Source organism: Semicossyphus pulcher, unplaced genomic scaffold (assembly GCF_022749685.1).
Source record: "Semicossyphus pulcher isolate SPU_LCO1_2020_fin unplaced genomic scaffold, fSemPul1.0.p SCAF_15, whole genome shotgun sequence".
NCBI classification, from domain to species: domain Eukaryota; kingdom Metazoa; phylum Chordata; class Actinopteri; order Labriformes; family Labridae; genus Semicossyphus; species Semicossyphus pulcher.
In genome coordinates this window covers 17,368,346-17,389,250 of record NW_027211659.1, presented here as the reverse complement: position 1 = coordinate 17,389,250, position 20,905 = coordinate 17,368,346, and the positions used below count along the sequence as shown (strand labels likewise).

At 40.2% G+C, this 20,905-nt stretch overlaps 2 protein-coding genes across 2 annotated transcripts; one reads left to right on the top strand and one right to left on the bottom strand.

The window, feature by feature from the left end:
- Nucleotides 1–3,186: 3,186 nt before the first annotated feature.
- cunh3orf38 (chromosome unknown C3orf38 homolog) lies at nt 3,187–7,714 on the bottom strand. Its single transcript, XM_069663468.1, has 4 exons — nt 7,531–7,714; nt 6,551–6,726; nt 5,949–6,178; nt 3,187–4,303 (listed from the first exon to the last, which is right to left on the bottom strand). Exons 1-4 carry the CDS (start codon nt 7,655–7,657, stop codon nt 3,940–3,942), a joined length of 897 nt encoding a protein of 298 aa, XP_069519569.1. The 5' UTR covers nt 7,658–7,714; the 3' UTR covers nt 3,187–3,939.
- An 823-nt stretch (nt 7,715–8,537) lies between these two features.
- LOC138592898 (uncharacterized) lies at nt 8,538–20,751 on the top strand. Its single transcript, XM_069663798.1, has 11 exons — nt 8,538–8,694; nt 10,126–10,365; nt 10,485–10,602; nt 12,402–12,554; nt 12,674–12,868; nt 14,516–14,589; nt 14,950–15,147; nt 15,262–15,399; nt 15,504–15,593; nt 15,764–15,907; nt 18,169–20,751. Exons 2-11 carry the CDS (start codon nt 10,126–10,128, stop codon nt 18,295–18,297), a joined length of 1,479 nt encoding a protein of 492 aa, XP_069519899.1. The 5' UTR covers nt 8,538–8,694; the 3' UTR covers nt 18,298–20,751.
- The last annotated feature ends 154 nt before the right edge of the window (nt 20,752–20,905 follow it).

The following is a 20,905-nucleotide window of genomic DNA, read 5'->3' as shown; positions in this document are numbered from 1 at the left end:
CAGTCACAATCAAAGTATATAAGGTGGAAAAAATGCATCGACAATTAAAGCAGCAGTCTCCATGGTTCACCACACATAAGCTATTTCAAAGAGCTGTGGATCTAAGTTTTAGCATGTTTCTTTATGAGAAACACACTTCCCTATTAGAGGAGGGGAAAGAAAAGAGGAGGGAAAAAAAAGCTCAGAGTCAAAACCATCACCAGACGCCACAGTAACGGTATTTTTGAACGTGTGCGTCAGAGCTGCGACCGTGGCCAAACCGCTTATTAAAACGCAGAGAAGCCAAGTGCCATAAAGACAGCAGGCGAGCAGCTTGTTATTATTCTTTCGGAGAGGTGAACAGGCTGAGATCAATGGCTGCAGTGGTTTCCCCCTCACCACAACTATGGCCCAGTGAAGCACAAAGGGCCACGCGGCTCCGACCCATACAGTCACAGATATTAACTATTCCAGGGCCCTTTGAAAACAGCTGCCAAGAATAATTTCCCACATGCAACATTTGCCACCAAAGCCACAGAGTCACACTGGCAGATTGTGTGCCCCAGCAGACCCTGAATGTCCTGAGTAGGATGACAGAGTAGAGTCAGTGGAAAACCAGATTCACTTCGGAAATAAGGAGTCAATTTGGCGCTTGTGAAATATGCTGTACATTAATTATTAAGCTTTATCCAATTAGTGTCTATATATTGTATGTAATATCAGTGCAAATGTTCTGTTGTGCAGCTGAAATGTGGCGAAAAATAACAGTTAGCGACAAAGGGAAATGTATTTTCAAAGCTAAGGCCTCTGCTACTTTGTTGCTTTGCGTTTTAATACTAACCTGTTGTCCTGCAAGATGCTGAATCTTCTCTTGTCTTCTGACTCTTGCCCTCATCACCCTGAGACTCAACCTTGTGTAGCAAGAAGGTGAGACCTGCTGTTGTCTTCTTTTCTAGCAGCAAAATACTGAATTTTAGCTGCTTTGAGAAGAGCTGGCCAGATACATCTGCATACCATATGCCAGTTAAGCCAGCAAAATATAAACATCACAAATATGTTGGAGGTTTCATCCTGACCATAGCTAGTGAATTTGTTTATTTTTATACCAGCCTGACCACCAAGGGGAATCATTGCAGTGTGGTGTGGGAGGCTGTCAGCCTGGAAATGACAACTAATTTCAAACATGGCTAAAGGGAATGGAAATGGAAATACTTTCACAAATTATTAGCCTGTCAGTCACAAAATATCAATTTTGGGCTCTAAAACTTTGTTTTCATACACTGACAGGAAACAATGACATGCTGCCAGGCTGGGATATGTGCATGCTTCCCCTCAGAAAATCAGAGGGATGGATTCACTCTGGAAGTTATCTTACTCATGATGACTGTATAAACAGTTGTGATTATTTGTGATTCCAAATAAAGTAAAAAAAAAAAAAAAAATCTGAAAAAAAAACACTTTTCTTTGCAGCGCAGTGATACCAAGATGGCGCCACCGTGGCTGACGTATTTGCTTCGTGCTCCCGGTACCAACGGTATTTAGTATTTATATTTGGGTTAATATGTATCTTACACATACAGTTAAGGGAGACTGACAAAGTAAGAATTTCATTGTATGGTGCAACCACTGTGTTTTAACCGTGCATGTGACAAGAAACTTGAATGTTGAACCAAAATAAACATAAGAGCATCATGTCTGAGAAACGTAGGACTTGGTGTTCATCTGTCTCTATCCTGCATCTCCTTCTATCCCATTTTCGGCCCATACAGTCGAGGCAGATGGCTGTTCAACATGAGTCTGGTTCTGCTCGAGGTTTCTGCCTGTTAAAAGGAAGTTTTTCCTTGCCAATGTGCCGAATTGCTAAGTGCTACTCATGGTGGATTCATGTTGGGCCTCTCTTTAAATAACTTAACAAAGAGTCGGTCTAGACCTGCTCTTTCTGTAAAGTGTCTCGAGATAACCCTGGTTATGATTTGGCGCTATACAAATAAAATTTGATTGATTGATTGATTGATTGATCTTGAGAACACTTTGCTGAATGATATGATTTCACATCTTTTCTAGGGCCTGCAATTCAGCATCATCAGGTGTTACATGTTTAGCTCTGAGACATGAAACTGCTTAGCTTTTGGACTACCGGGAAGTAAAGTAATACAGTGTAATCCATGTTCTGTTTTCAGTGGGGCCAAACAAGACTCACATCCATCAAGCAAGGTTTCTGCCAAATTACACAGTGTCCTTGGATAAATGGCAAACACAAAAAACAAATAAAAAACTCAAAAACTAGTCAGTGATTCTCCAAGTGTAGCTGCTACTGGGAATCAATAGCTCACACGTCATTTAATTCACAATGGTAGATGGTGGCTTAGTCCGTAGGGGCTTGGCTTGGGAACCAGAGGGTAGCCGGTTCAAGGCCTGTTGTGGACCAAGCCTGGAAATTGGGACTGGTAGAGCTCAAGAGTTGCTGTGTCGTTTCCTGGGCACTGCCGAGGTGCCAATGAGCAAAGCACAGAATCTGCATGTCCAGTGTAGACATCTCTGCATTAATGCATGTCCATGGAGTCACTGTTTGTGTGTGAGTGAAAAACATTGAATTTCCCCTCAGGGATTAATAAAGTATATCTTTTTCTTAAAAGAAGGCCCACAACAATGTTAGAGCAGCGAAACAAATGATCCATCAAAGTGGAATTCACTGCATTACAACTATCCTCAAAGAAACATCACAGAATTGTCTGTGTAACCGAAGCCATAAACATTACAGAAATTTTAAAAAGCACACATTAATCTTGGAATTTAATAATCTGTTAATTTATAATAACAGGTTTGAACCCTTTTAATGCAGCTAAATGTTCAGGCCCTGCATGTAAATGTTTACTTTAAACTTGTCTGTAATGTGCAATGCCACAAACAACTCTAAGTATAAATGCTGCAGTGCAGGCCAGATATATAACACGTAGTTTATGTATTAGCCACAGCCACCAGCACCAGGGGATGGAGGGAAGCCAGCACCCTGAGGTCAAGCACCTGTGTGGGGACATAACTTGCTTGACATGATACTTATCCAATTCATCTGTAAACATTAAGGGCTGACCTTTACTCATCCCATGTAAGCACAGCAGTCTAACATTATTTTCAAAATCAATTTTAATTGTGTTGGTACCATCATATGAACAAACACAACTTTTCCTGTTGGCATGCAGCGACCTTGTCATATAGAGCACAACTTAATATTCCATATCATACTACATATACATATACATACTGTTATACTGTATACAAATACTGTATCCCTAACCACTTTCATATTGCACCTTAAATTGAACAATATCTTATACCTTAAATCCCACTTTATTATTTCATACTGCTAAAATGCCACTGCTATTAACCATACATGTCACTTTAACTTGTCACTTTTACTACTACTTGTAAATCAGTTTTATAAACCTCTTATTTTTATTTTATCTATTCCTGTTTTTATTTGTAGTTACTTACTAACTACTTTGCCTTTGTGCTGTTGCAACACCGGAATTTCCCCTCTGGGTTCAATAAAGAATTACTCTTACACGAGTGTTTATATAATCTTTATATATTATACATATTTACAAGTATAAGGCACGGGATGCAAAAACAAAACTTGCTTTCCAACAAGGTACAGTGTCTATAAATGATTCCAAGAGAAGATGCAGCAGAGACTTCCATTGTCTGGAAAGTAGAAAACAATAGGGGGAGTTTTTACATGTGTTTAGGTAACATTACTCATTAAAAGGTAGATTAAAATGCAACGTCTGCTGATCTGTAAACCGCCACCTGGAGAGGAATGTGTGCAAGAAGAGCCATTTCTGATCTCTGAATACCACCGCCTGGGTGAACATTTTTAGGCAACGTGGTTGAGTGACGAGTAAAGGTAGAACATGCTTAATCAAACTCCACTTAATAAATAATATAAAAGAATGAATATCATCAACTGCAGAGAAGCTGCAGTTCAGAGGAGTTGTAAGTCAAGGCTGGCGCTGCTATCTCTGCCCCACCCAGAGCATCCTGCCCTCTGATCTTCAGGTTGACAAACTTGATCTTCCAACTGTTCTTCTCCAGTGGGGAGCGGATGAGGCCAAATATTTGCTCAAAGATGCCTAAACAGGCTGCATCTCTGTGGATGGTCCCGGCTACGGCCACCAGCACCAGGCCGTGGGGGGAGGCCAGCGCCTTGAGGCCATGAGCCTCCAGGTTGGGGCTGAGGAGGAGGCGCTCTTCCCTGGTTAAAGCCTGGAGACGAAGGCTAACCAGTTCAGCTCCCAGGAACTCCTCCATTTGTTCACTGCCGGCTCTGAGAACGAGACACACTGATCTGTCATCGTAGTTTAGTTTCGAGTTACGTTCCACAAAGTTAGTTGTAACAAATTAAAAAAACACTGTTCAAACTTATGCCATCAAAGTGAATTAAAATGGAGATTAATGTTCTTAAAGTATTTATAACATAGGCAAACTTAAACCTCAACATATATTTCTATTTACAACAGGTGCTCTTATGGTCGCTGCACTAAGCTCCGTCCTTGAGAAAATATCTGCTGCAAGGAGGTGGCAAAGGTAACAGCTCACCAAGAGCCATAAAAAAGCTAAATATCTTTGACCTAATACTGCGGCCTGACACTACTGCAAAGTCTATGAACACAGGGAGATCACATTGCATTATTAGCTCGTATTATTAGTTGTGTATTGAATACAAGAGGCAAGTAATTGACACACATGTACTTGTGTGGTTATAACACATTGCAGCCTGCATAACTGCTGACCCAGGTTTCAAACCAGTTGCCCTCAACCCCTATGTGCTGCAGGCTGTGTATGGGACATACAGGCAGCTCTATGAGGAGATGCAGGAACCAGAGCTCAATAGGCCAGTTTTAGGAAATCTAAGTCAGTTTATACGGGGAATAGTATTTAGAAAAATTTTTATTCATTTTTTAAAGTTGCTAAGACACCTGGTATATCGAAAATTTGTGCAGTGGTGCTGGGGATACCTGGGCCAGCACATCAGGGTGGTCTTGCTGTCACCCACATAAGGCAAGAGTTCCCTGAAACTGGGGAAACTTACACCGGTTTCCAACTCCCTCCCCTTCAATAAAATATTGGTGGAGCTCTACCATGTCCACAGCTGTGTCCATTCCATCAGTTGTTGAGGCAGGATGATTTACTGACACATAACAGAATCTAATGCAATACAGGTTTGATTTAAAAATATAGTTGGAATCAGACATGTTATATATTTTTCATGTAGTAAAAAGGGATTAAGCGATACATATTTTATGTCATTTATAGAGAGAATCCCATGTAGATGGAAATGTCCTGGTCCTGGTTAAGAGGCAGCAGCAACTTCACATGGTGACAGCATATCATAAAAAATGTCATAAGGCCCTTTATCATATAAATAGTTGTAGGAGCCGCAGTGGTAGTAGTCGTAATACCAGCTGCAGTAGTTGTTGTGGCAGTTGCCTAGATGGAAATACCGCCGGCAATACTAGATGGCTTTTATCAGGGAGGGGCCTCAATTATTACACTTTTGCTAACGTACTCTGTTCTGTTTCACAGTTTAAATTATGTTAGTACTACATGATGATGGTATGTATAGATGGTATGGTTTGGTATATATGTAGACAGAAATTTTTGTCAGAAATCCAAGATGGCCACCAAACGGACCCTTGGGACAATATTTCAAGTTGGGAACATGAAAATTTGTTTACTAGACACCTTGAGGATTACAAAAATCTAAGTTAGAAAAATATATCCATGGGGTGCATGGGGACCCTATCTTTCTTCTAGACTAATACTCCCGATGGTCCTTTATCCAGGAGAGACCATACACATGACAAGCAGCCTCTGTTTATCAAACCAAATCATTTTCAAAATGCACAACTACCTTCAAGCGCTGAGAGGCTAAAAGACCACAAGACCACACATCACCAAAGCTACATTACCTGGAGAGCAGGCGTAGCTTCACATCTGGCCAGAAGTGCTGTGGTCCCCAGTCCTGAGGCTGCTGGCCCAGAGAGAGGTTCTGACTGTTTAGGAGCTGGAAGAACCACTGGCAGAACTGCTGGCCGAGGACAAGAGGGTCAAAGCCCTCTTCAGTCTTCACGTTTGTTGAAACAGATGTCGTATCTGCAGGCAGTCTCTGTCTGGTCTCATCCCTGTCTTCAACCGTGGCCTTAAAGGATTTAAGTTATTGGTAAATTCAAATATTTTGCCAAGTTGTGCCTAGAGTACGTTTTAGTAGACATGTCCCAATAACACAAGCTGGCAGCTGCTAGTTATGGACATTTACTTTGTAGGAAGCCAACATTGTAAAACTAGTGTGCCCTATCCTTATTACAACAAGGTCTGAACAGGTGAAAGACTACAGAGAAAATTGTAACAGAACAATCACTTTATCAAAATTGTGTTTGAAATTGTAAATGTGTAATACTTATTCATTTGATTCATCTTTTATTTAAACTTAACGCTTAGATGGGTTTCCTTCCGTATCTCGTGTCGCCATGCCGGTATATTGTGAATGACTGACCTGACCTCCTGCCCTTACCTTCCCAGACGACCAAAGCTCCAGCGTCCTTTTCACCAGCTGGTGTTTCTCGCTGTTCGGGGGCATCACCACACCTTCTTTGGCCAGGTACTTGAATATGAGGTCACGTTGAACCTTCTTCCTTCTCAGAAACTCCTCGGCATGTTTAGTGAAGGAGAGAATAGTTTCCATAGCCTCTAAAATAAAAAGATAAAAGACAATTTGGTGACTTTATTATCTAACTATCTAACTATTATCGGCACGTTATCGGTATCTCCAGATATTGGCTTGAAAATGACAATTATCGGCATCGGCAGATATGTCATTTTTCTGCCGATATTTTCCGCAGATAAATCAATGCTAAACAATGCTTGATGATTCCCTAAAAATAAATATGGCATTTTGTACATAACCTCAGTTTAAGTAGTTTTCTTATATTGCCCAGTGAATGTGTAAATTCTAAAAAGCACTGCATTATGTTCTTTCTGCATCTGCCAGTGGGCCACTACAATAAGAGTAGGCACTACAGAGGAGACATGATGTTCTCTGCAATGAGGTGGAAAAAAACGTGTCTAATATATGAGTAATGAAATAGGCAATTTGCAAAAAGGTTGGACAATTTCAGCATATCGGATATCGGCAAAAAATCCAGTATCTCGCATCCCTATATCTACCAATAAAATCAAACACACAACTTTACCACACCCAGTCTGTTCTGGTGTGTCGAGATGAATGGGGTATTCTATATATACAGTCACTGGGTAATAGTCAAGGAATTTGACTGCGGTTGTACATGGAGAGTTATTTAAGTCAAATTCCTTGTATGTACCCACATACTTGGCCAATAAAAAAGGATTCTGGTAACAGTGGTGGATATGCTAATAACTACTGCATATGGACTTAACATGAAGTATATGCTTTCACTTGTTGAGTTTGTCATAGGAGAAAGTAAATTAAATGGTATCCTTGCAAATTAGCTAACGAACAAACTGAAAGCATACCTGCTACATCTTCCACAGTTATCATCTTATTCGTGACTGTGTCACTTAAAGAGAGTAAGTCGCCTTTTGACATTAACTTCAATATCTTTGTACATCCAGCTCGCTCTGTTCTTGACAATCCTGACATCTTTGACGCCGAAAAACAAAATGTTAAGCTCTTCACCCTCCATTCGTTTCCTACTGGAAAATTGTCCGTACTAGAACAAAAAGCAGTCTGACAACGTTCCGCTCAGGCAATAGGCACTACGGTACGTCAATTTATCCAACAAGAGCTCTGTTGCCTTTAAGGCTATAGGAATTATTAGACTCTCAAGTTAAAATAACACATCAGTTCCATCACGTTTCTTTCTCTCTTCTGCTCATGTAAAAGGGTTTATTAGGTTTAAGGCTCGTCGTTATTTTCTGATGTATCCATGTCCATTCTAAGAAAGAAATTATTTTTCATAGGATTTTGAAATAAATAGTTTCTAGAGTTTTTTAATTTAACATGCACCAGTCACAATTTTTGGAGTGATTCGATCTTAGCCAGTTTGGATATTATTATTTTACTATTACTATTATTATAGCGGTACATATGCATTTCAGCTCAGTTCACCAACATCAGTGCCAACCCCAGGACTATTATTAAAGACCAGGGAGGTGGCATTATATGTCCTGCAAGTAAAAAAGAGAAATAAAGTCTAAACAGGTCTGAAAAGGCACTGGGGCAGGACCGATCTGGGTGGGTGGGCACAAAGGGCAAATAAGGCAGTCCCGTAATTGTCAGATAAAAAAATAGAATTATGTATGCTTTTATTGGCGTCCAGAAAGTTTCAAATATACAATCTTGGACAAAACAATGTAGTTTACTGAGGCAACTATCTTCTTTCATGTATATCCCACCGTATACGATATAGTCAGTGGTTTGCAAACAGCGCTAGAAGTTTTAATCTACGAGGAACACTTGAAGGCAGCACAAAACAGCTAGCTCAACTAAAGCAGCTAATATTGGCTAGCCTGCGCAGTGATGGTGTACTGTGAGCGCACCTGGGTAATTTCCCTGAAAGACAAGCGACCTCTCAGCTGGCGTTACGCATAGTATATGTTTCAACTAACATGTTTTAACAAACAGGACAAACGGGATCAACTGAGCGAGTTAAAATTTTTACTGACAGTCGCTGAAAGGTATCGTATCGTTGTTATTATTGTTTGCTATGTTCACATTAGCGAGTTCCACAATTGAGCTAGTTAGTACTGTTAACACTATATCCAGCGTTAAATAGTGTTACTCATATATATCTGAAGAGTTGTGCAATGGTTTAAAAATGGTTGTCACTTTTGCTCGTTATCGCTATATTGTTGTTTAGTTATAGATTTAAGCACAATGTGTTTGCATACTGAACTCCATAATACATGGGGAGTGATATTTACTATTTCCCGTTTCACTCACTATAAATTAAAGAGCTTTTCTAGAGTTTGTACCATTCTGTGTATACTGTATCTGTGGTACCTGCCGTTTTCTATATTGGTATAATGTATCCTCTGACTTAAAAAAAGCTTATATCCTATGAACTGATATATATGAAATTACTACTAGTTTTGTTTTCTCTGCCTTCATATTCATCTGTCTTCTCTTTTTCCTATTTTGATCTATCTTTTAAAAATTATTATTGCTATTGTTACTATTATTGTTACTATGGTTTTTTGTTACGTCAGCCCTTAAAATACTACTAATAATATTAAAAAAAGAGTTAGTACCATTCTACAATTCAATATTCTCATACAACCTAACAGTGATTTTAACTGTTAAATTTAAAGATTCACTACTTTGTCAACTCAGTAAGTCATCTTCCATCTAATTTTGGAGGCATGATTATTACTCTTAAATACAACCAATTTACAGCATCGTGTGGTAATACAATAGTGTGTGGCAAACAGTACCAACTAAACAAACTCGAATAATAGACAATGTGTGAATCATTGCTCGGCAAGTATGTGTAAAATGTTAGGCATCACATGTCCACAATGTAGTTACACTGATTCCTGACTGATTTTTTAACAGCAAAAGTAAACGAACGTTGGACCTTGACCGTTTTATTCAAACTGAAATCGACACGAGGTGTGGTTTGATCTGGCACTTGATAAGCCTAAGCTAACATTGACTAACTGATGCCCTCCAGCTGTATCAGTATAAATGAGGAAGAACCATTGTCTAACTTCATGTAAAATCACCCACTAACATTTCACATAGTTGAAATACACATTGCGATAGCCGGCTTTCAACACAAGGAAATGAGCCTGGAGGAAGTTGTGCCATCAGTTCTCAAGTCAGAGAAGGAGTGCCCTGTTAACTCCTCTTAATCACCTCAGATTACTAAATTAAATTCCTCACCTGGCTATGATAACATAACTCTAAATCATCCCTATAAAGGCAGACAAAGAGAAATGTTTTTACATGTTTGTATATATTCACACAAGTAATGTCGTAAGTATACACATTAGCTAATACACTTGGTATGAACTGTTGTGTAAAACAGATTGTTGCAACATGGAGCTCAGCAAATTTCTCTGGACCACTAAAGATGTTTGTCCTTTTTATTTCCTTCATATTTGCAGATGGGGGACTTGGAGAAAAATCTTCTAGGCCGTGTTACAGTGTACTCCATTCAGGGCTGTCCACACTGTGTGCAAGCAAAGGCCACGCTGGGACGTTTGGGAGTACCGGTATGTGACGTAGATGTCGGGAAGCATCCGGAGCTAAGATCCATAGTGAAGGAGCTGACAGGACGCAGCACAGTCCCTCAGATCTTCTTTAACAACATCCACGTTGGAGGCAATGATGACCTACAGAAATTGGTGAGGAAGATGCTAGTTCCCTATTTGACTTGTGAACTTAGTGTCATACAAATCCTAATTTGATCTACAAAATTGCGTTTAAACTTGTGTGTCTTTGTTGATTTGTTTCCCTTCCTCAGGCTCCTGAGGAGCTACAGAGGTTGGTGACTCTGGTAAAGGAAGAGCCTCTTCCAGCAGATGCTCCACCGCTACCAGAGGAGAATCCATCAGAGGACACGGCCGGGGAGAGCGATGGAGGTGAGGGATTTATAGGTCAGACAGAAGAAAAGATGAAAAGGAACAGCCAATTATATCTCTGGTTAAAAAAACTGCAGAGGAAAACTTAATCCTGCAGTCCTTATAACCTGTTCTTAATCCACAGTGCATACTATGTTTAACTTTTATAGAACAGTGCTCTCTCTCATCATAGTGATTTAGCTGTTTAATGTTGAAGGATTAGTTTGAAAACAAGATGAGTTTCAGATTGCTTTGGTCTGCTCTGAAGTTGATTGTTAAGGGTAAAAAAGGCACCACTCTGATGGGAAAGCTTCCATACTGACTCTAATGAACTGTAGCTTAAAACTAGTTCTGGCTTATGTGGACTTGATTTATGTTTGGGTAACAGCAGATGTGTGTGTGTGGGTGTGTGCTCATGTCCAGTCACTTTTGCCAACACAGGCAGTTGATACAGGAAACTCTGATACTCTGGATGAGCCTGGCAGGCCCAGAATACCTCACAGTGCCTCATTAAATGTGGTTATTAACTTCCTACTGTGTAAACAAAGTCGATACAACAGGGAGCTTGCACAGCCTTTTGTGAAGAGAGATTTTTTTTTGCCATTTTTGCCTTAATTAGATAGTGAGAGCGATAGAGAAATGGGATACGGGGGGAGGAGAGAGGGGGGTCGACTTGCAGGACAGGGATCAGGGTTGGAATCAAACCCTGCAGCCACTTTTGCAAGGACTTGACCTCTATACGCGCTACCAGATGAGCTACCAGTGTTAGCTTTAATGTAGTGGTAGCAACATCATCACTAGTTAGTTACCAGTAAGCTAGCGGCTTTGCTTTGATAGAGAGGTGCCTACAAAGCTTCCTTCATATTTATATAAATATTCCATTTGTTGTTGTTTATTACAACATTTATTGTATTATATTATTATGTCTTGTATGTCCCTACAGGAAGTTGCAAAGTTGAGATTCAGCAAATGTACACAAATTCTGTCAATCCCCGCAACTTTTTGGCGACCTTGGAATTTTTCCCCCACAGGCGTTGACGTGTACATGACCAAATATTGATCTTCATAGGTCTACAATGTTGTATAAACATCGGAGAGTATTGTTTACTGTGCCTTGAATTCCTCCAAAATGCTACATACTAGAGACTATTTTGCGGTGAAGCAGGCAGCTGCGCTGGTCTAACGAGGCTCTGGTGCAATCGTCTTTCTTCTTTCATAAACTACCTAATCGGGTCTCAAATTACAGTGTCTTTAATGAGACTCTATAAAGTGAATCCATAATAACAAATACAATACTCAGTGTCCTCTTGTGATTATTTATCCATGTTGAAGGCCGTTCACTTAGCTACATTTTTATGTATGGGCCACTTTATAGTGCAACGTTAATGTGGTGATAAACAACCAATCATACTTGTGAGGCCATAACAGTCTAATCGGAATGATCAAACTGGATTTAATGTTGTTTTGTTTAGTTTGTTTGTTAATGGATTGCAGATTTCCCATTAATTTACATTGTATTTTCTTTGACATCTCTGAAAAATATTGCATGTTAAAAGGAAAAATAAATACATAATAGAATCTCAGCTGGGCTCTGCATGACTAACTGGTTAGGATTCCATATAGATAAACTTTGATGCTTCTTTCTGAAAAACTCAAATCAGCCATGCTGGATTTGGAGAATCTATCACTTTCATTTTCCACCAACAGAACATGTTTTTTTTCCGGCAAATTTGCACGTATTCTTTCATACCTATGGCTGTGAACATGTGTATCTCTGTGTGTTTGTTCATGTGTGGCTTGGCATAATCCTGCCCTCACAGACTTTCAGTGTGAGAGAGATGAGTTTGCAGACCTGGTAGAGGACCTCAAACATGGCAGTGTGATTGGCAATCATAGGAGGGGACTGACATTATACAAAAAGAGCTTCTCAGGTGATCAACTGGTTGACTGGCTACAGAGAGAGAAGGGCATGGGTAAGTAAGGCTGTAGACCTGCAGTAAAACAGGCTTTTCAATGTCTGTTACATGAACCGTCTAATTGTGCCCTGATCATACAAAGTGAAGTCAAATGACTGTGGCCCTGTGTGTGCTAGCCAGGGCTGAGGCCTTTAATACTGGCCAAGCATTGTTGCAGAAGAAGTACATGGTGAGTGTGCGAGGCTGTGGGCAGCAGGATGGCAGTTTTGGAGAAGGGAAAAGCACCATGGACACTCTGTACAGGCTGCTGGAGGATGACCCTCATTCAGCCCTCAACGCAGGACAGACTGCAGCCTGCAGTCCCCTCGAGGGTAGGTCGGGACCGGACCAGGCTTTGGGGCACACATACATCGCAATCGAGTGTTCACTGGTGTCCTCCGATGCTCTCTGTCCGCTGTCCTTTCTTTGCTGCTGGCTTGTGTGATCCTGTGGGTTGGCTTGGGGTTGTGTGTTACGTTGGCTTTGAACTACAGTAGGGCTTAATAATATATCTTATAATGGCCTCATAAAAACATATAATAATCCTGTATGGGTATCTGATAAAGTATGAGCTTAAAAGACTAATATTAACCAGGAAATACCTGTAGCTTTGTCATGATTGAAAGTTAAAAAAAATCTGAATTAATTTTGATGCAGTATGTTTTGTGTAAGAAAATTAAGACCCACCATTCTCTTACACAGTTTATCAGAACTAATGAGATCTCCTAATATAAAAAGGGAAAATGTGGCCTTAAAAATGTATATCATAAAGCCCTATTGGTGTATCTTTTGAAAGGTAAACACTTGTTAGGTTTAAAGTTAAGTTTATTCTTGTCCTTGCGTTGGTGGTGACACATACTGCCTGGCTCTGTCCTGTTGTATTTATAACTGTATGTTTCACACTTCTAGTGGCTAACTAACAAGCTAATGTCTGCTTTATTACACGTAGGTTGTTCCTATCACGGCTTTTTTAAGTGTTACTGTTATCCTTGTGTGTTTCAACATGTTCCCTAAAAATGATCTAATTTAATCAACATCAAGGTGCAGTTTTTCTCATTTTTGCCATAGGTTTATTTCACCGCAACTTTGAATATAAATGTAATGATTTTGTAATCTCTATTTACAGATTCTACATAGAAATGTAGAATCTGAAGGCAGGGTTGTAGATTTTAGGGATGGCAAGTGTTCTGGTTTCCATCTGTCCGAGTAATATTGACCAGTCACGTATCAGCAAGCTGCGGCCTATGCAGGAAAAACAGTTCGTGTGGAGAATAAAAGCAGGCGAATGTAATGCACATCTTAAGCAAGTTCAGCTAACTATCCCCTCTGTATGAAAAATGCAACTTGTCACAAAAACCATTTAGCGTTCAAATTACCCTGACTTCCTCGAATGCATCAGATCGATCCAACCTCCGTTCAACAAACGAGCATTTTAAAACATTCTTTCTTCACCTCTTGAGGACAGACCTGACAAAGCTTCATTTTTATCATTTTTCATCATGATGTCATAATTTCGGCAAAGGTAAGATCTGTAAATGAACGTAAATCACAAGAAAAACAGTTTTTCTGTAAACAAACAATGCAGCACGCGGAAAAGGAAGTCTTGACTGGAAGTCGTTTATCACTAACTGCTGGCTACACAGGACACGCCCAACATGTTCACCATTGTCCCGTTGGCTATATCATGGTCAGACTATGACCAATGGGATCTGAGATTGCAGATTCTGTAATATGGCTGAGTAATACCCCCCAAAAACTTGTCCCAGCTTTTATTTATTTTGCATCACAGCAAAACATGGAATATGTCTTTTTTAAAATATCAAATCTGTCCAGGTTCTGTGGCTTTGCTAACATTAATGCTTGGTTTGGTTCTTCTTAATTGTCACCTAAAAACACTGTTCAAAGTAACACACATTAAACATCTCTTTCTCTCTCTCTGTCTCCCCCCCCCCAATGCTCTTTCTGTCTCTCTTTCTCAGCTGCTGAGCTCTCTTTGCTATTACGGGACATGATTCTGAAATTGTTCTCTGAGCATCTCTCTGCTGATGGCAAGGTAATGTCTCCATTATCTCAGGGCTTCTGACCCTATGTACTGGCCTGTATGCCTCGTTGATTTGAATTGCAAGGTTTTTATAATGTTTCATACACTCCATACTGCTGCATTGTGCAAGTTGTTATTATTAAGTTTAATGAGCATAGATGGAGCAAAGTCTTACACACACTAGTTAACCTGTGTGTCTTATATGAGGCCTTTCATGACACGTGTCAGTTTTTGTTTGAACTACGCAACCTTACTGTACAGTGATGTTGCTAAATTATGTAACAAAATAGGTCAAACAAACAAGTGATTCTGTGATCTAATTTTTAGTAAAATTAAATGTAGTTCATGTTGCTCTTGTCCTTGCTCCCACAGTCTGTGGACTACAAAGGCATGAAAGTGAGCCCTGCCTTTGAGCGTTACTGTGAGCTAGCCATTCAGCTGCAGAGGGTTGAGCTGCTTTCGCTGAGTCGGGAGGAAAAGCTCGCCTTCTTCATCAACATCTACAATGCCTTGGTCATCCATGGGTATCTACGCCTGGGGGCCCCAACCAACATGTGGCAAAGATACAGAGTAAGATACCGCTGCTTTACTAAAATATGCTAGTGTTTCCTGGACCCTCATATTGTTATTATGTTGTTGCATTATGTTACTGTGTAAAAATTAATAAGGTTTTTTATTTTGTAGTTCTTCAACTATGTGAGCTACCTCATTGGAGGAGAAGTGTTCACATTACAGGACATTGAGAATGGCGTTCTGAGAGGGAACAGAAAAGGTGTCGCACAGCTTCTGAAGCCGTTCTCCAAAACAGACCCACGACTACAAGTATAAAAAAATAATGCTCAATCACAGCTGAATATTTCATCAATTATGTTTTTTGTGGAATAACTAATATAATGTCGAATTTCACTTCCCATGTCGTCGACTAGGTGGCACTTCCTGATGCTGAGCCCCTCATCCACTTTGCCTTGAACTGTGGTGCAAAGGGCTGCCCACCAATCAAAACCTATACTCCACAGGTAAGAAGATCAAACACATCTATAGAATTTCTTTATAAAATGGTAAATATGAAGACAAAATCTTAGTCATAGAAAAGTGAGTCATCTACCATCTACAGTGTACAACATGTCTGGTAAGTAATAAGAGCTTGAATGACATGAATTAATTTTGATCCTCTCAACCCTCACAGGACATTGACAGTCAGCTGCGCATAGCTGCTGAGGCCTTTCTGGAGAATGATGACGGGTGCATGGTGGATTCTGGGAAAAAAGAAGTGCGACTGAGTCAGATATTCAAGTGGTACAAAGCTGACTTTGGAGGCACTGATGAAAAGGTACATTTGACTCCCAACTACATATAGGCTACCGTAAATTCTCAAATAACAGCCCGTAGTCAAATAAAAGCCGGCTCTCTATAAATAGCCGGGGCCTTGGTCGGCAAGAACAAATTTAGGCCAACCCCAAACACAGGCCGGGGAAAAAAAAGTCAAATTATTTAGAAATGTATTTTTGAATTATTAATGAGTGATGAATTTTATCATTCTGTTTATTTACAAATATGAGCCAATACAATCATGTTACTTTTAACAAATCAAACACTTGTGGATTACTCATCTAAGTGTTAGTGTACTGTCTCTGCGGGTGCAATCTAACCAGAGTGATAAACAACTTTAAGTCAAGGTTTTATGTTCCGCGTGCTGCATTGTTACAGAAAAATAAACTGTTTACCTTTGCCGAAATTTCAACACCATGATGCAGATTTGTAATAAGCAAAAATGAAGCTTTGACAGGTCTGTCCTCAAGAGGAGAAGAAAACTACACTGCAAAAAAAATTAAGGGAACACTTTATTGTCACATTATAACACCAAGTCAGTTAAACTTCAGGGATATCAATCTGTCCATTTAGGAAGCACAAGTGATTGTAAATCAATTTCACCTGCTGTGGTGCAAATTAAAGAGACAACAGGTGCAATGGAGAGGCAAGAGCAAGACTTGTTCTTTAGTTTTGTGTTCTGCTAGTGTCCTTGTCACTACTGGTAGCATGAGGCGGTACCTGCAGCCCAATCAGGTTGCACAGGTAGTCCAGCTCCTCCAGGATGGCACATCCATACGTGCGGTCGCAAGAAGGTTTGCTGTTTCTCCCAGCACAGCCTCAAGAGCATGGAGGAGGTACCAGGAGATCGGTTGTTACACGAGGAGAGCTGGCTAGGGCCGTAGAAGGGCATCGATCCAGCAGCAGGAGCGATATTTGCTACTTTGTGCGAGGAGGAACAGGAGGAGCACTGCCAGAGCCCTACAAAATGACCTCCAGCAGGCTACTGGCTTGCATGTTTCTGACCAAACTGTCAGAAACAGACTCCATGAGGGTGGCATGACGGCCCGACGTCCTCTAATGGGACCTGTGCTCACAGCCCAGCACTGTGCAGTTCGATTAGCATTTGCCAGAGAACACCAGAATTGGCAGGTCCGCCATTGGCGCCCCGTTTTCTTCACAGATGAGAGCAGGTTCACACTGAGCACATTTGACAGACGTGAAAGAGTCTGGAGATGCTGTGGTGAATGTTATGCTGCCTGTAACATCATCCAGCATGACCAGTTTGGCGGTGGGTCAGTGATGGTCTGGGGAGGCATTTCCTTTGAGGGCCGTACAGACCTCCTTGTCATAGCCAATGGTACCCTGACTGTTGTTAGGTACCGGGATGACATCCTCCAAGCAATTGTTAGACCTTGGTGGTGCAGTGGGCCCTGGGTTCCTCCGGGTGCAGGACAATGCCTGGCCTAATGTGGCCAGAGTGTGTAGGCAGTTCCTGGATGACGAAGGCATTGATGACATTGACTAGCCCTCTCGTTCCCCTGACCGAAATCCAATTGAGCACCCATTGGACATTATGTATCGGTGCATCAGATGCCGCCAAGTACCGCCACAGACTGTCCAGGAGCTCACTGATGCCCTGATCCAGGTCTGGGAGGAGATCCCCCAGGACACCATCTGCCGAATCATCAGGAGCATGCCCAGACATTGTCAGGAGTGCATACGGGCACGTGGGGGCCATACACACTACTGAGTCACATCATGAGTTGCCATGATGACATTCTCGCAAGTTGGATCAGCCTGTGATTTCAATTTTTTACTCTGATTTTGGGTGTGATTTTGAATCCAACCCTCAATGGGCTTATGATTCTTGGTTCCATTGACATCATTTTGTTCTCAACAAATTATATAATGTACATCAGTAAAGATTTTCAACTTGAATATACGTTCATCAAGATCTGATGTTTGATTTAAGTGTTCCCTAAATTTTTTTGAGCAGTGTACTTTTAAAATGCTCATTTATTGAACGGCGGTGGGATCGATCTGATGCATTCGAGGAAGCCGGGAAATCGGAACGTTGAAAGGCTTTCATGACACAGTGTCAAGGGAATTTATCTCAGGTTGAATCAGCAAAGAAGACAACACAACAGTTTACATTAGTACATGACACGATGTCACAATCTGTGGTGATAATGTATTATAATGGTGATATCACCCCAACAACCTTCATTACAGTCATTAACTTCAGTTTGTGTTTTCTTATCCTTCTTGTCTCCCTTGTAGCTTCTGAAGTGGGTGGTGGAGCACATGGGTGACTCTCCAAAGAAGACCAGCCTGCAGGGCGTCCTCGATGCTGGAAAGACCAAAGTCAGCTTCCTCCCTTACGACTGGAGCACCAACAGTTCCCACTGAGCACGCACATGCCAATACATACACGTCCAGCTATATGCTGTGCCTCCTTTGCATCTATCTACTTTCTACTGAGCTGCACCTTCGTAACAACCAGAAGGTTGGTGATGACGTTGGTGATCCTTATCAATGCAAATGTTTTTATGCAAACAAACTGTACACCCATGTGGTGAGGGGATATTTGCACTGTATCACTGAATCTCTTACAGGCTAATCCTAGCTTTAAGGTCAAATTGTAAGCTCTCACGCCCTTTATTTGTACGTCATGTACTCTATATGAGTTGTTTTCATTGAATTTATTGGTTGAACTAATGACCACAGAGAATGGAAAAAATGAAAATGTATTCAGCAGCAGAATTAATCAGAAGTGTGTGGCATGTTTGAGTAAGTTATCACAGAGAAAGCTAACTTTAGACATGCTGTATGATAATACTCATCAATATGGCTTCCATGTTCTCCAGTTCTAGTATGTCAACACCATGTCAGGAACTCAGGAGTCATAGAAAATCAAGATCTTCATCATTTTATACAGCACTCGTTGGGCTATTTATATGCAGCCTATAACCAGAGCAGATGGAGATAACACACTGCCTCAACAAGCCATATCAACACCCTCTGAACTTACACACCTACTCATTCATGTCTAGCAGATCCTCCACAAAGCTGGTTCATCATTTCAGCGCTGTTTTTAAACACATGTAAACAAGTTGATGTATTTTCCACAGAGAAAGGGACTAATAGCTATTGCAGTTTTAATACTTGATATTAAAACATTCTGTCATATGACACCCAGTGGATATGAAAGAAGAAACTTAACTCTGCTTGTGGCTTTAAAACACCAAAGCTGCTTCACATATTGTAAAGATTTATTGACATTTTATTTTCAAAATACATATGACCCAGGTACTGAGCTGTTTTTTCATTAGACAAACAGATTCATCTGGTTATGTGCTGCTCATGTCACTTATCTTCCAGTTGATTGGCACAGTTTGGACTGGAACTGCAGTGTGGTGCAGTGGCTGTGATGGGCCGTGTCCTCTCAAGTTCCTGTCTTTGTGGGCAGAAAGCTTTTGTAGGATCCAGAAGTAAAATAGTTGCTTTTGCATGTCATGATCTCAAACCCCAGTGGGTATTTTATTTGTTTGTTCCTTTCCTCATGTGAATCTACATGGTTGTTTACCCCTCTTTTTGATCCAGGTCTTCCATCTCAATTCAGAAAAGTGCAACTCATCTGTTTTTTAACACAGTAATTTACAGTCTGACACACATTTGTACTTTTCACCGTTAGTTCATATCAGAATTACAGGCTATTTATATTTGGTAGGATATATATATATATATATACATATATAAATATATAGTTACAGAAATGAGTAGTCATGATTCCAATTAAATGTAGCAGTTTATTTTGATTTGAGATTGAAGGTTTTTTTGATGTGTCAATTTCAGCCTACACAGTCTGCCCCCCAACCCCCCACCTCACACAAGTATATAAGATGATATATTTTTAACATGATACATTTTCCATTGTTATGGCCACACATTAAGTTAAAATGGTTACTTTAAATGATAATGAGTGGGAAGATAAGAAAAACCTCTTTAAGGGCCTTTTTTCTGTTTGTATAAGTCTTAGAATTATATTATCTCAGGTCAAATGAAAATGTGAGTGGAAACACTGTCAACAACTCAATTGGTCATGACTGGATGCTGCATGCTGTGTATAATAATTTCAGCTCATTCTTCCCAGCCCATAATCCTTTGCAAAGACATTGAGTCATGCATATTATTACAACTGTCAGTTTCTTTCTCTTTGAGCTCTAGCAGCACCAAAGCATATGGATAAATCAGCATGTTTTAACTGAAAACTGGAATGCATTAGCTGCATGACATACTGGAAACCCTCGGATGCTAAATGCTGGCATGTGGCAGGAGTGGCTCTCTGTCAACGCTTTGTTTTAAGCCTGTAAGCTTAGCTACAAGAAACACATTACACTTAGCCCTCAGTAAGACAAATTTCTTTGAAAGCCTACCTATAGAATACAGTAGCGTAAACCCAGGTTTGATAAAGCCAGCCATATTTAAACTGTCAACTTAAACATGCAATAGATTTAAAACCCTGCGTTAATAATAGACACCCTACTTCTGAGAATGCATTCCTTTAATCGTAAGTTTACCTTGGCTTTACTTCTCTTAACTCCTTTATTGAGTGACTAATAGTAAATCTAAAGGGGAAGACACACTGTAAGCGAAAGAGAATAATATGATTTTATTAACATATATTGATGATCCCTGTCATTTCCAAAATTACCTCATGTATCAGGAAAATGTGATGCAAAAACTTTTTTAAACAAGCAATTCAAATGTAATCATTCTACTCCCCCTTTTCCTGGGGTTAAGAATAAAGCAATATGTTTATGAAAAGATATGCAATGCTGAACTGAAAAATAAACTATATTATCAGCCTGTCTGCTCTTTCTTTTACTGTGATTCATTTCATGTAACATTGCTGCTGTGGAGCAGATGACTGAAAGGAAGTAAAAACTCTTTGGTTGTCATCCATCCAACTCTCATCCATGAAAACACACTTTAAGTTTCATTTGTTTATTCAAAC

What these genes read in the sequence shown, in the direction of transcription:
- LOC138592898 (XM_069663798.1), top strand. Translation starts at nt 10,126, where the DNA reads ATGGGGGACTTGGAGAAAAATCTTCTAGGCCGTGTTACAGTGTACTCC. An exon ending in ATCTCTCTGCTGATGGCAAG is followed by an intron (nt 14,590 to 14,949) that starts GTAATGTCTCCA and finishes TTGCTCCCACAG; the next exon opens with TCTGTGGACTACAAAGGCAT. An exon ending in ACATGTGGCAAAGATACAGA is followed by an intron (nt 15,148 to 15,261) that starts GTAAGATACCGC and finishes TTTATTTTGTAG; the next exon opens with TTCTTCAACTATGTGAGCTA.
- cunh3orf38 (XM_069663468.1), bottom strand. Translation starts at nt 7,657, where the DNA reads ATGTCAGGATTGTCAAGAACAGAGCGAGCTGGATGTACAAAGATATTG. An exon ending in AACTGTGGAAGATGTAGCAG is followed by an intron (nt 6,727 to 7,530) that starts GTATGCTTTCAG and finishes TTTTTATTTTAG; the next exon opens with AGGCTATGGAAACTATTCTC. An exon ending in AAGCTACGCCTGCTCTCCAG is followed by an intron (nt 4,304 to 5,948) that starts GTAATGTAGCTT and finishes TCTCGTTCTCAG; the next exon opens with AGCCGGCAGTGAACAAATGG.